Source organism: Cyclopterus lumpus, chromosome 24, assembly GCF_009769545.1.
Source record: "Cyclopterus lumpus isolate fCycLum1 chromosome 24, fCycLum1.pri, whole genome shotgun sequence".
NCBI classification, from domain to species: domain Eukaryota; kingdom Metazoa; phylum Chordata; class Actinopteri; order Perciformes; family Cyclopteridae; genus Cyclopterus; species Cyclopterus lumpus.
Window position 1 is genome coordinate 7,283,011 of NC_046989.1, and position 12,625 is coordinate 7,295,635.

A 12,625-nucleotide genomic window follows, 5' to 3' on the forward strand; every position below is an offset into this window, starting at 1 on the left:
AATCACAAATATTTCCATCCAAAATGAAATTGTGTGTTAAATTAAATAAAATTGTAATTATCAATATCTGCTGCAGAATTGACATCAACAGTGTCATCCAGAGGGACTTTCTGCACCCTATATTTGTGACAATCAGTGAAGCGCTAACTTCGTGGGCTCGGCTTCTTTCGGGGTGCTGTAAGATAGTTGAAAACATAATATATATTCAACACAAGTATGATCAGCTTCTGTGGAAAGGCATACTGAATGAGTGTGTGAGGCGGCGTTCACACTCTCCTTCTGCTGTGAGCGCCATTAGACACAGCTGATGGATGTGCCTCTCTCACAGATCCCATTTGCAGTCTCTTGGGGTCATGTGACATACATAATTGGTGTCACTCTGATTGACTGCATAACATCACAGTCAGGGGCACGTGAAGATCTTCTTTTTTTTCCGACTTTACCAGCTACTAACTAACGCGTCAACAATGTGAAATTGTTCCTCAACCAGGAAGTGTGACAGTAACAGTAAGACGTGTGTTAACAGTGACACTATTCCTCTCCTCGATATCTATCATTACCTCTTTCATATAGCAATGCTGCATTCATGTTTGACTTGATGAGATGAAACCAATCTTCAAATCTTCTGGAAAAGCAGTGTTTTTTTTTGTTTTGTTGAGGAAGCACCTGCTTGCTGGCACAGAGCTATTTCCACGGTACACACTGGAAGAGTGAGGAACGCCATCCGGAGCACAATAATAAGGGGCTTTCCCTCAGCCACATGTTTACCTCAGAGCAACCTGCTCCTGGAACAGCTGCACAGACTGTCTCCCGTACTGCAGTACTGCAGTCGTGTGTCTTTTAAACTACGACTATGACAGCTACTGTACACATGAAAGTTAACAATTACAAGAACTCATGAAATAATAAATACATTTAGCACATTTTTCCTGCCTTTGAAATGTGCAGTGTGCTGACGAACGGAGGAAAAGCATCAGGACAAGTGAAGCTCTTCCAAAACCCATCAGAACATCCCAGAGGAACAGTGGCTGGTAAATGCATAAGGGAGATCAATTGTTCCGTGTTTATTGACAACCACTTTGCCTTTTTAAGGCAAGAGCGAGACCTTCTGTCACTGCATGTGTGACAAGAGGACAGAAATGGTTCCCACACAGACAGGAAGTCAGAGAGGGGCCTCCTGTGATGTGGAGGGGGATCAAAATATTTAAAGAAATGTGTGTCTGTGTGTGTGTGTGTGTGTGTGTGTGTGTGTGTGTGTGTGTGCTTGCGGGTGTGTGTATATATGTATATATGTGTGTGCGCGTGTGAATGAATCAAAGCTTGATAAACACTGACTGAGCACTTCTAGTAAATATTCTATGTACAATCAATACTTTATATCATGAATGTCGAGTTTGACCACACACTATCACGCACATCTGCATGGAGAGACATTTTCAGACGCACGCACAGCGCGCTCACATTGATGACGGGAATTAAAGCGCTCATCGGCAGCCTTCACAGCTTTTGGCCAGGACGGCGCTATAGTGAAGGAGACCTACGCTCCCTTTCTTTCCCACCGTTGTTCAGGTTATCCTGTGGGGCCACTTATGACCCTTCTACAGGCAGGATGCAATGTCTGGGGACCCCAACAAGGCTGTGCACAAGCATCCGCCAAGCCCTGGGAAGAAAACAAGGGCTGATGGAAAACCAGAAGAAGTTAAGTAACCAGGACGCACTCAATAACACTTGCCATGCACCTGCAGCCTGTGTGTGTGTGTGTGTGTGTGTGTGTGTGTGTGTGTGCATTTGTGTGTGTGTGTGCAGTGAACTACAGCACAGCACAGTCCCCACACACAGCACAGGTGGTCCAAACAAAAACCTGTGAAGTGTTGGCCAGAGAGTAATATCCCACATTGCGTGTTGTATAAAGCCCCCCATAGGAAACAAATACTTCCGGTGCTGTAAGATTTATTGTTCCCCGCACTTATAGGTCACAACATACTCTGAATGATATCTTCCTCACACGGCTCTTTGATTCATCCTTAATAGCATTTAATAGTCATTTAGCAGGCAAAGCAGAAACAATAGGGGCATAATTACCGCTAGATAACTCAAGGACATATTGTTTTGTGTTTATTGTTTTCATCCCTGAAGAAGAGGGGTGAATTCCCTCTTCGGGGCATTGTGTGGTGAGAAAAGGAAAGAGCTGGTTAACAGAGCTGTATGGTGTGAAAACCAAAAGCATTGTTATACTTTGATAGATTGACCGCACATCAGTTTGCGATTTTTTTTCTCTCCCAATGCCACTGACTTTGCATCTGTATTATTCACATCCGCACACCTTCCTCTGCACCAGATACAGATACACAATCATTACGCAACAGAAGCCCCCGAAGTTCAACACTCTATTGAATCATTTCCACATAGGAGGTCAGTGTGAGGGTTATCTATTAATAGAAATGGCATGAATCTTGGGAAAAGATGCAAAAGTGCCTTGAAATGGACCTACTTTAATAGTCAGGCTTTAAAAGAAGACTATCGACGCCCTCTAGTGTCGACGTCGGGGAACATCAACAAGCAAACCACAAAGTATGGTCAAATCTGTAGACTTTAAAGACATTTTACTTTGCTAATTTAGTGTTTATAGGTAGTTTATTGCTCATGTGTCTAGTCTTTCTCCGGTTACATGCACACTCTTCTTGGTGCTTTTTGCCTCTGCTGCTGTTGAGTTTATAAACACACACACACACACACACACACACACACACACACACACACACACACACACACACAATCACCTCACAGAATTCACACCATACACATTTGTAATTCAGCATTAAACGGTCTTGTATGTTCACCTGCATTTGACTAACAGAGTGACTAACAGAGAATAGTAACAAACAATACCTAAGGGTAAAATTAAAAACAATTAAAAATGGTAATACGAATATATTCAGGAGTAGCCTATTAACCATGTCTTCACCGTAGAATGGCTGTCCTCTGCCTGACAGTACATTAGGCAATAGTGGTAAAAAGAGGGTTGTAGGGAGAGAAGGACACTTTCGTTTAAAATGTGTGCAGGTATTCCAATATCGTTGCTCAATTAGAGGGTTTCAATATCAGTTCACCAGTCCACCTTGTGGCAAGAATGCGTACTGCTTTACAAAAGTACCGAACAATAAACAATACAGTGGATAACACCACAAGAGAAATGTTTCATTCGTCAATATGTATTACATACATATTACATATTTTGTAACAACTGTTAAAAACTGTTTGTTTACAACTGTAAACGTCCTTCTCTCTGTAATTTGACCTCTTTTGTGGTGCATTTGTGAGTCTGAAGACCGACAATGAATTGCCTTCATCCACTTCATTCATTAACTAATCGAAGTTTAATCTGCGAGTGAGGTGATCTTTGTGCTGTTTCGTTAGAGGATACACGCTGCAGAAGGAGGGAGGGAATTATGGGACAGAAATAAACACACAAACTGTTATCTATTTACGGTAAACTCAATTAAGTCCTCCCAGGGGAGGCCCTGGTCTTCACTGAGAGAGAGAGAGAGACACAGAGAAAGAGAAAGAGAAAAGAAAACAGAGAGAGAGAGAGAGAGAGAGAGAGAGAGAGAGAGAGAGAGAGAGACTTACAGACGAGCAAGTGAGAGGGAAATTGAAGACATTTTGCATCTGGAGTACTTTTGAAGACACCAGCCAGGGGATAAGTGCAAGGTATTTATCTGCTTTATGATTATCTCACAACACAGAATGCTAACAATAGTGCAGGCAATGAACGTGTGTATCAAAACGTGTCACATTTTGAATGAATCAACTGTTAAAATGTTTTAAATGGAAGAAAATTGAAAGGTTGAAATAATAGAACAGCTAACATTAGGGGACAAAAACATATAATTGATCACACAAGCAGTTATAAACAACATTGCGGCATCATACATGAAATTAAATGTAGACTGATAAAAATACAATTCCTAGTGTGTGTGGAGAAAGTGTGCTGAAAGTATTCGTATGGTAGGGAAATGTTGCTATGTTCTATATTTAACTCGGACATGTTCATAAACTGTACATGCAAATGATAACAGATGAAAAACATGTTTTCCACTTCCTGTTATGAGAAGCAATTTGTTTTGAGCTCATTTGAGTCCAAACCTAATTTTTGTTTCAGCACTGGGCATGAACTCACACAGCGGGCCCGGCAGTGGGAGAAGAGGAGAAGGAAAACAGTTCCAATAAGACTCACCTGCTCCGTCAGGTGAGAGCACAGCAATGACCGCCATGCTGTCACTATGCGGAGCAGCCACTGCTGCTATTCGATCGCTGCGCTGCGTTGTATTGTAAGTACATTTAGTTAGTAGTATGCAGAATTACTGAAGAAGATTGTCATTACGAATGCAGGATGGGCTGCGCTTGCAGTGGCCAGAAACAAGTAAACGAGTTCCACAAAGGAAAACACAACTCTGAGGCCTCCAACTCGTCGAGTCACACAGTAAGCAGACAATTTAAAGGGAGAGCTTTCCTAACTTGATCTAAGATGAAAGTGTAGTCATTTACTGTGATTTGACATGAATCTATCTTTATTACCTTGATGTATTTGCCAGTGTTTTTCATTGACTTACTGTACATTCTGAATATTAAAAAACTTTATATGTTTTTCTGTTCTTTAGGCACGAAGTAGAAACACCTATTTGGATAACGGTAATCACTGAACACAAAGCATACAACAAACTTTCTACAAACATATCAGGCCTGTGCTCATGCACATGAGCTAGAGAGACATTACTTGAGTCCGAGGCGGCTACATTTAGAGATTGAAATCTCGGTTGTGTTTCCTCTGTTCTCTTCTGGGGGGGGGAGATGAGATTGTAAACGTAAGACATGCAATGTAAAAACTCTGCTGTACTGATGCTCTGTGCTTCCACTATATTAACTCATGTGTCAAAAGTAGTAACCCAAAAAGAACAGCGGAAAAAACTAAATGTCGTGTTCTCATGAGCAGATCCCATTTTCTTACCATACGTAACAATGAGACACTGTTCCTTTTCACTTACATTCAGAGATATTCATGAATAGCGTAAGTAGCGTGATGAAGGTCTATCAACCAAAACATTGGAACGCACGTGAAGAGGACAGTGTGTGAGGCTCTTTATTGTTAACCATAATTATTCTGCTATCCTCTAAATGAACTTTCAGATGAAGTGTTTGTGGCACAACACGACTTCAAAGGGACCAACGACAGCGACCTACCTTTCAAAAAGGGAGACAAACTCAAGGTGCTGCAAGAGTAAGTAGCCTCGTCCTGCAGTCCCCAGAATGCAAGGCGCATCCAGCCGAGTAAGAAATGTAAATGCTGTGCACTGTTTGTAGAAACGGAGAATGGTGGGTGGCTAAATCGCTGGCGACTGGACAAGAGGGCTTAATACCGTGGAACTATGTAGCCAGAGCAGATACACTGGAAGTGGAAAAGTGAGAGACTATTTCATACATACTCCACAAATTCAAAAATGGTTACAAAAAAATGTTCAATACATTTTGTGTAGGTTTTGAATTGGTTACATTAAGTGTGTTTTGTGATTTATCTCTTCTGCAGATGGTTTTTCAGGGACATGAGTAGAAGAGAGACTGATCGACTGCTCTTAGCCCCCGGGAATAAACCGGGTGCCTTTGTCGTTCGAGAGAGTGAGACCTGTAAAGGTGACTGCCATCAGACCACAAATCAGACCTTTAGTGGCAACTTGAAAAATATTGTGGATATGTACCATAATTATTGCATATAATATATTTCCCGCTTAGGTTCCTTGTCACTGTCAGTCAGAGATTATGTACCAGAACAAGGAGACGTGGTAAAACACTACAAGATCCGCTGTTTGGACAAAGGTGGATACTACATCTCTCCCTCCAACACGTTCCCATCCCTACAGGAGCTGGTCAAATATTACACTCGTGAGTAAAATACTGCATCATTTCAAAAGAAGCAGATCTGGATACGCATAGGTTTTAAAATTAAATGTATTAGACAGCTAATTAGTAATGCTAAAAAATGGTAAAGTTAAGTTAAGTTCAGTTCAGTTCCCTGATAATGGCAATATTGCATTGACTTTGAATTGAAGGGGTGAAGTTAGACCCTTGTGATAAGTTGTTAATTTCCTGTGTGAGATGAGTGATACTCTTTCCACTCATGTGACTAAACCACAAGATGAGAAGGTCAAATCTCTAGAATGGCTACCAATGCACAGCAACTCATACAAAAAAAGGAGTACATATATTCAAGGGAACAAGAGCTCATCAGTCACTATATTTAGGAGGCAAAAAAAATTGTGTTTATGACTTCCGCATGTTTCTTGTTTGTGTGCAGGTACGGCAGACGGTTTGTGTCAGCGGCTGTATGCCCCTTGTAAAGGGAGGGCGCCCGAGCAGCCCTGGGCACAAGATGAATGGGAGATTCCCAGAGATACCCTGAAAATGGTGAAGAAACTTGGGGCCGGGCAGTTTGGAGAAGTGTGGATGGGTGAGAGAAAGCTAACAAGTTCATCGCGTGATCGATAACTTTATAGAAGTCGCGATCGGTAGAGGACAACGAGTTTAATGTTTTAATTTCTACTGCAGGTTATTATAAGAACACCCAGAAGGTTGCTATTAAGACCTTGAAGGAGGGAACGATGGAGCCTGCGGCCTTCCTGCAGGAGGCCAACCTGATGAAGCAGCTGCAGCATGAACGACTGGTGCGCCTCCACGCTGTGGTTACCATGGAGCCCATCCTCATCGTCACCGAGTTCATGATCAATGGTGAGGCAACCAGCGAGAGGGGAGATTTCTTTATGGTTGAGTCACTTCAGTGAAGGGTGATGGATTGCGCTACAAATATATGATGATGAGGATCGTATAAGAATCAGAATCAGAATCAGAATCAGAATCAGCTTTATTGGCCATGTACGTGTGCACGTACATGGAATTTGACTACGGTTACACGTACGCTCTCATCGTACAACATATTTAAAATACAATTACAGGTGAAAGGGTAAATATAAAAGAGACATTAAAGACAACAATATCAACATGTATGTACAATATAAACAACAAGAATATAAGAAGAATTATCACATTAGAGGAGCTGGGACCAGAGAACATATTTGTAATTTAGCTTGAAAAAAAATGTAACTTTGAATTGATCATCAGAATATTTTTCGTACCGTCGATTGGCCAATTAACTAAATTGATTAATCGTGGCAGCTATAGCTCCGCTTCAATTTTTTTTTTATGTGGGCAAACCATTTACTCAATACATTTACTTTGACTTCTTTCAAAACAATTATATGGAGTCACCATAAAATAACTAAACAAGCCAAGGAATAAAAAAAAGTGTGAAGCTTACAATATTAAATGCTACTTTAATTCATATGGTCCATTTTGAGTACACGACATGAGGTATTGAATTATATTAAGATTTGTTGTGGAGAGAACAAACAAATAAAAAAAACCATAAAAGTAAATAATGACCTAAAAACTCTTTATTTCAGAGTTGTTGAATTGTATCTGGCTGGTTTTATTATTGTATATAAAAGCAATGATCGTACCCTTATCACTTCCTTATGTCACACTCAATGTGCAGCAGCACCACACACACATGGTTGCTTCCAGTTTGGTATCCGTCTTTCTGTGTGACTTGTTTTGAGTTGTGAGCTTCTACCAAACAACAATATGTCTTTGAAAATGATGTCTTTAATTTATGATTCATGGTGATACAGTTATCCTTCCCCTTTTCTCCTTTGCAGGATGTCTTCTGGACTTTCTGAAATCAGACAAAGGAAAGACTCTAAAGCTAAATAAGCTGATAGACATGTCAGCGCAGGTGGGACACACAATTTCAACAATATGATCTCTGTGAATATTCAGAATTGCATCTGGTACGCAGCCTTTTCATAACCCACACCTCTCAATAATACAATGAAAGCATTTTCAATGCTTTTTTTAATTTATTTTTAAATTTCATAAATACAGGAACTTTATTCTTCATTTTGCTTTTGTATTGTTAACGTCGGAACATTTAATTTTTACTGCTGGTAGTTCAACAACATGATCTTAGTATTTGAAAACGGAAGCTCTCAAGGGCTATTAATACGCACAAGCTTCTCTTATGAACGTCTGTTATAGAATGGTGCTATGACACACGAGGAAACTTTAGGCCTTAGCTGTGTGGTTTCTGTGGTGGAGCTTTTGCTCATCTAGCTTGAAAAGCCTCATGCTACGTCAATTATTAACATCCGGACAGGAAATCGTGCAATTTATTTGTTTCCATTTACAGTAAGCTCCCTCAGAACTCTTTTGCTTCCCCCCCAAAAAAAAGCCTTTTGACTTCCTGAGAGTTGCCGCATCCTGTTAACCCCTCTTTGCTGCCATTAAAATACATGCAAACACAACTAGTCACACGCAGACAAATTGAAACACACATCTTTCAAATTGTTTTATTCTTTCGGACAAACTTTTATCTGGTAATTCCTTTAAGAAGCTTTTTTTCCACCAATATTTATCTCTTCCTTCTGCATATGACAGATAGCTGAAGGCATGGCGTACATCGAAACGAAGAACTACATCCACCGAGACGTGCGTGCAGCCAACATTCTGGTCAGTGACAGCCTGCACTGCAAGGTAGCAGACTTTGGCCTGGCCAGGATCACCGAGTCAGAATACACAGCTCAAGAAGGTGCAGTATGTGCAGTGTTTCCCCACTTTTTAGAGTTTTAGAAGTACTGAGGTCACAAGCTAAAGCCCACAATGCATCCCCTTCCCCACTAAAAAAGTGTTGTTTTTTTTGCATTGTATTGATAGAGTTTTGATTAAATTGCACTTGTTTTGGTAAAGTTAGCCCTATCCTGGAAAAATGAAGGTATACATTACATTACATTTAATTTGGCTTACGGTTTTGTCCAAAGGGAATAAGGGCCCTCAAACTCCAGAGATACAAATATATTTAAATGCAACCATCTTGAATTTAAAGCTAAAAAGTCTTTTTATTTATTTATTCAGAAGAGCTAGCATGTGGCATAGTCATGCAATACTGTAACATGTTTTAAAGTTTTTTCTAGACTGCCTGAAATAAGGCCTTGAGTCTTGAAATACTTCGACAAGCCCAAACACCCAACATGTGCAACCTTTTACTGTGGAATGTTAACCCTCCCCAGGTTGCTAAAACAATTCACAGAATACAAATATCAAAGACCTCAGTGTCCTCAATAGTGGTCCTGAATGCATCATTAATAATAATAATATGCACATTATCTCAACTATTATTCTGACAAAATGCTCTGATTCTCATGCAAACATCTTTCTAATGCTAAAGTATAGATACACAGCAGAGGATGATATGGATAAACTATCCCATCACAGTATATGTAATTTTATACTTTCATAGCAATGTACATATTTGAGAAATATATTTGAGAAAACTGTTTTTGTAGATACTGATCATATCAATCATTGCCAGAAAAGCACAAATGCAACCAGAGAAGATAAAGACATTTTCACCTCAGCATAAATATTAGTCATATCTCTATCTGTATTTCAATCGTTATCATGTTGTCATATTACGCCACAATAAGAGGAATAAACACATATTCAGTCACTCACACCCACACACACGCACCTACTTTTCTCTGCAGTTCAGTAAAACTATTTATTCCGCTTTTTTTAACCCTCTTTCTGTCTACTAGGTGCCAAATTTCCCATCAAATGGACGGCTCCTGAAGCCATCAACTTTGGCACATTTAGCATCAAATCGGATGTGTGGTCTTTTGGCATCCTGCTCACAGAGATAGTCACCTATGGAAGAATACCTTACCCAGGTACGAGAAATTAGATGAAAAATGAAGGAAAAAATAGGAAATTACCTATGTGATGACAAAAAAAGTAATTGTATTCTTATATGATATTCTAAATATTATTTTTCTTAATCAGGGATGACCAACCCAGAGGTGATCAGGAGCCTGGACAAGTCGTACAGGATGCCGTGTCCGGACGGCTGCCCCGAGGAACTCTATGACATCATGCACATGTGCTGGAAGCAGAGGCCAGAGGAACGACCGACTTTTGAATTTCTGCAGAATATTCTCAACGACTTCTTTATCGCCACGGAGGGACAATATGAGATGCAGCCGTGATGAAATAAAAGGTTTCCTGTTGATAATCAAAAGACAGCTTAATATTCTAAACAGAGATGTGGGACTTGAACGGATAGCGGATGAAGACCAACGGTTTAAACAGACAATATGTTAAGGGTTTCTTTTGAATGACTGTAAAAGCTCTTCATGGCTTCTTCTGTCTCTAGCAGCTAAAAACATCTGAAACACTTTAAAATCAGAAAGACGTTTTGATCAGGACTGATGTACGATGGTACGGAACATGGAAGTACAATTTCAGTACATGCATGACGTAAAACGGACTTTGGACCTGAGGAAGTCGGCTCAGGTGAAGTCACAGATGAAACATTTGCTTGGTACAGAAACAAGCAGGCTGAGATTATATGCACAATATTTTGCACTTTTTAAGAAATAGGCTTTTTTCATGAGAATATATATATATATACACATACATGCTCTTTGTAAATAAAAAAGTATTTACGTTACTTAGAACTTTGGTTTGTTATTTTATTTCAATCCACTTAGTTTTTAAAGTGCTTCAAAATATTTTCCAAATGCATTTCAAATCAAAGTTTTAGAGATTACAATAACTTAACATATCGTAACATAAAAACTTTGCAAGGAGAGAAATGTTTTTGCTTTAGCACGGTCACATTAAAAAGAAGATGGCACTCTGAGTGAGACTTTGCACGCACAGGATGTCCCATACAAAGACATTAATCACAAAATTAAAGTCTGGGATTTAAATTTTAGTTTTAGTTTAATTCTTTGGAAAATGTGTGAATGGAGGAAAATGCAAGCGTTGTGTGATAAGAACTAAAAGGTGTAACATTAACTTTATGACACGTTTGTGTGAGAGACGAGTGCTGCCTCAATGGAGCCTTTAAAAGCAACAGACTCTAAACTGCGTTGGTTTTGACCCTCGGGCTAAACCATCTGTTGGGGCCCCGGACAGTCTCTTGAAGATAAGACATAAGTGGAATGGCCGCAGCAGCCAGAAGTAAAACCCTGCCACTTCCTGAGTGGACAGGAAACAGGAAGTGTGAGTCAGCATTCCTTAAATGCCACACAGATACAACACCCTCACATGCCACATTGGTCTTCACATTTCTGTGTAAACACATTTGTTTGGTATTTGGTGGTTGAGTAACATACTTTTTTAAATTTTATAATCATAATATAATATCTACTGCAAATATTATAAATATTCACCGACTCTCATTAATCAAAAGTAACACACAAGATGCACCATCATCACGTTAAGTGCTGTCTGTATAGAAATATCATAACTTATACTATATCATCATCATTACAGCGTGACTTCATATTCATGACACTGGCCAGCTTGAACAGTCTGTAGCGGTGACAGCAAAGGCTTTTAAAAATGATACATAAACTTTAGAGTTTCCATCTGATACAACAATAGGAGAGCTCTGAATCAGCAGCATCCATTCCAAAAACTGCATGCGAGCATCAACTAGCTGCCACATTGGCAGTTTATTTATTATCAATCTTTCTTATGCAAGAAAAGACCATGTAATGGCAGTTTGAGCTGTGTAACACCAGCAGTCTTACTGCAGGATGTTTAGCTTCATTCATTATGGAAAGTAACAATTCCCCTTAGTCATGTGGTTATTTTTATTTTTCTGATAAATAAACAAGTTTAAATGCATACACATTAGTAAAATAAAGTGGAACATTTGAAAAGTAGAAAGTTAGTGATTGCTATACTTTTGTCCACCTGCAGAGGTCAGTGTCACATAGTTTAACATGGTGTAAGTCAGAGACAGTTGTACCACGAAAGATGTATGAAGGCAGTAGAATACTGGTCAGTTCTTTATTTCATTCAAAATAATCTGTAAAATGATCATTCAATTTATATGTCAGCACTGTGTCTCATATTTAAAATTATTTTGTGTCATCATGTTTTGTGTATTTTTATGGAATTACATGCAGTCAAGCCCCGAGGCAGATAACAACTATTTTCCTTAAATGCAGTGTTTTCATTGATTTCATAAATAAAAAAATGTTGTTAACCTGGAAGGCTCAAACTGGATTATTATAATGATATAAGTATTATTTCTTGTTGAACAATTGCATTAGCCTGTTTGTCACATCTTTATTAATTTATTGCATTTTTCTTTTCTAATTCTGCTGTTTAACCAAATATAACGGTGGTTGATTATCCAATAATAATGCTAAGAATCCATCTGTTGAGCATCAGCTGAAATATTTTTTAATTCAGTGCAAAATACTGTAGATATTATGGGACGCAGCAATACTATTTGTTCATAGTTCCTAAAAAGAACATTGCAGATCATTATAACATTATTCTGTCAGCGTATGAACTGAGAGGAACTACCATTCATCACGTCTCACGCTGCCATATGATTGATAAGCAGCCTCACCTTGAAATGAGCCATGATGCTAACACAAGATGACAAGACATGTGGGGTAAAGGTCGGGGGGGCCTAATCACTCTCTCCCCTCCTTTCGTC

At 39.3% G+C, this 12,625-nt stretch overlaps 1 protein-coding gene across 1 annotated transcript; it reads left to right on the plus strand.

The window, feature by feature from the left end:
- The first annotated feature begins 3,509 nt into the window (after positions 1–3,509).
- Positions 3,510–10,612, plus strand: blk (BLK proto-oncogene, Src family tyrosine kinase). Its single transcript, XM_034527813.1, has 14 exons — positions 3,510–3,711; positions 4,163–4,249; positions 4,393–4,483; positions 4,662–4,692; positions 5,188–5,278; positions 5,362–5,460; positions 5,585–5,688; positions 5,788–5,937; positions 6,350–6,502; positions 6,601–6,780; positions 7,767–7,843; positions 8,545–8,695; positions 9,702–9,833; positions 9,946–10,612. The coding sequence occupies exons 3-14, from the start codon at positions 4,394–4,396 to the stop codon at positions 10,146–10,148; spliced, it is 1,461 nt and encodes a 486-aa protein (XP_034383704.1). The 5' UTR covers positions 3,510–3,711; positions 4,163–4,249; position 4,393; the 3' UTR covers positions 10,149–10,612.
- Positions 10,613–12,625: the final 2,013 nt, after the last annotated feature.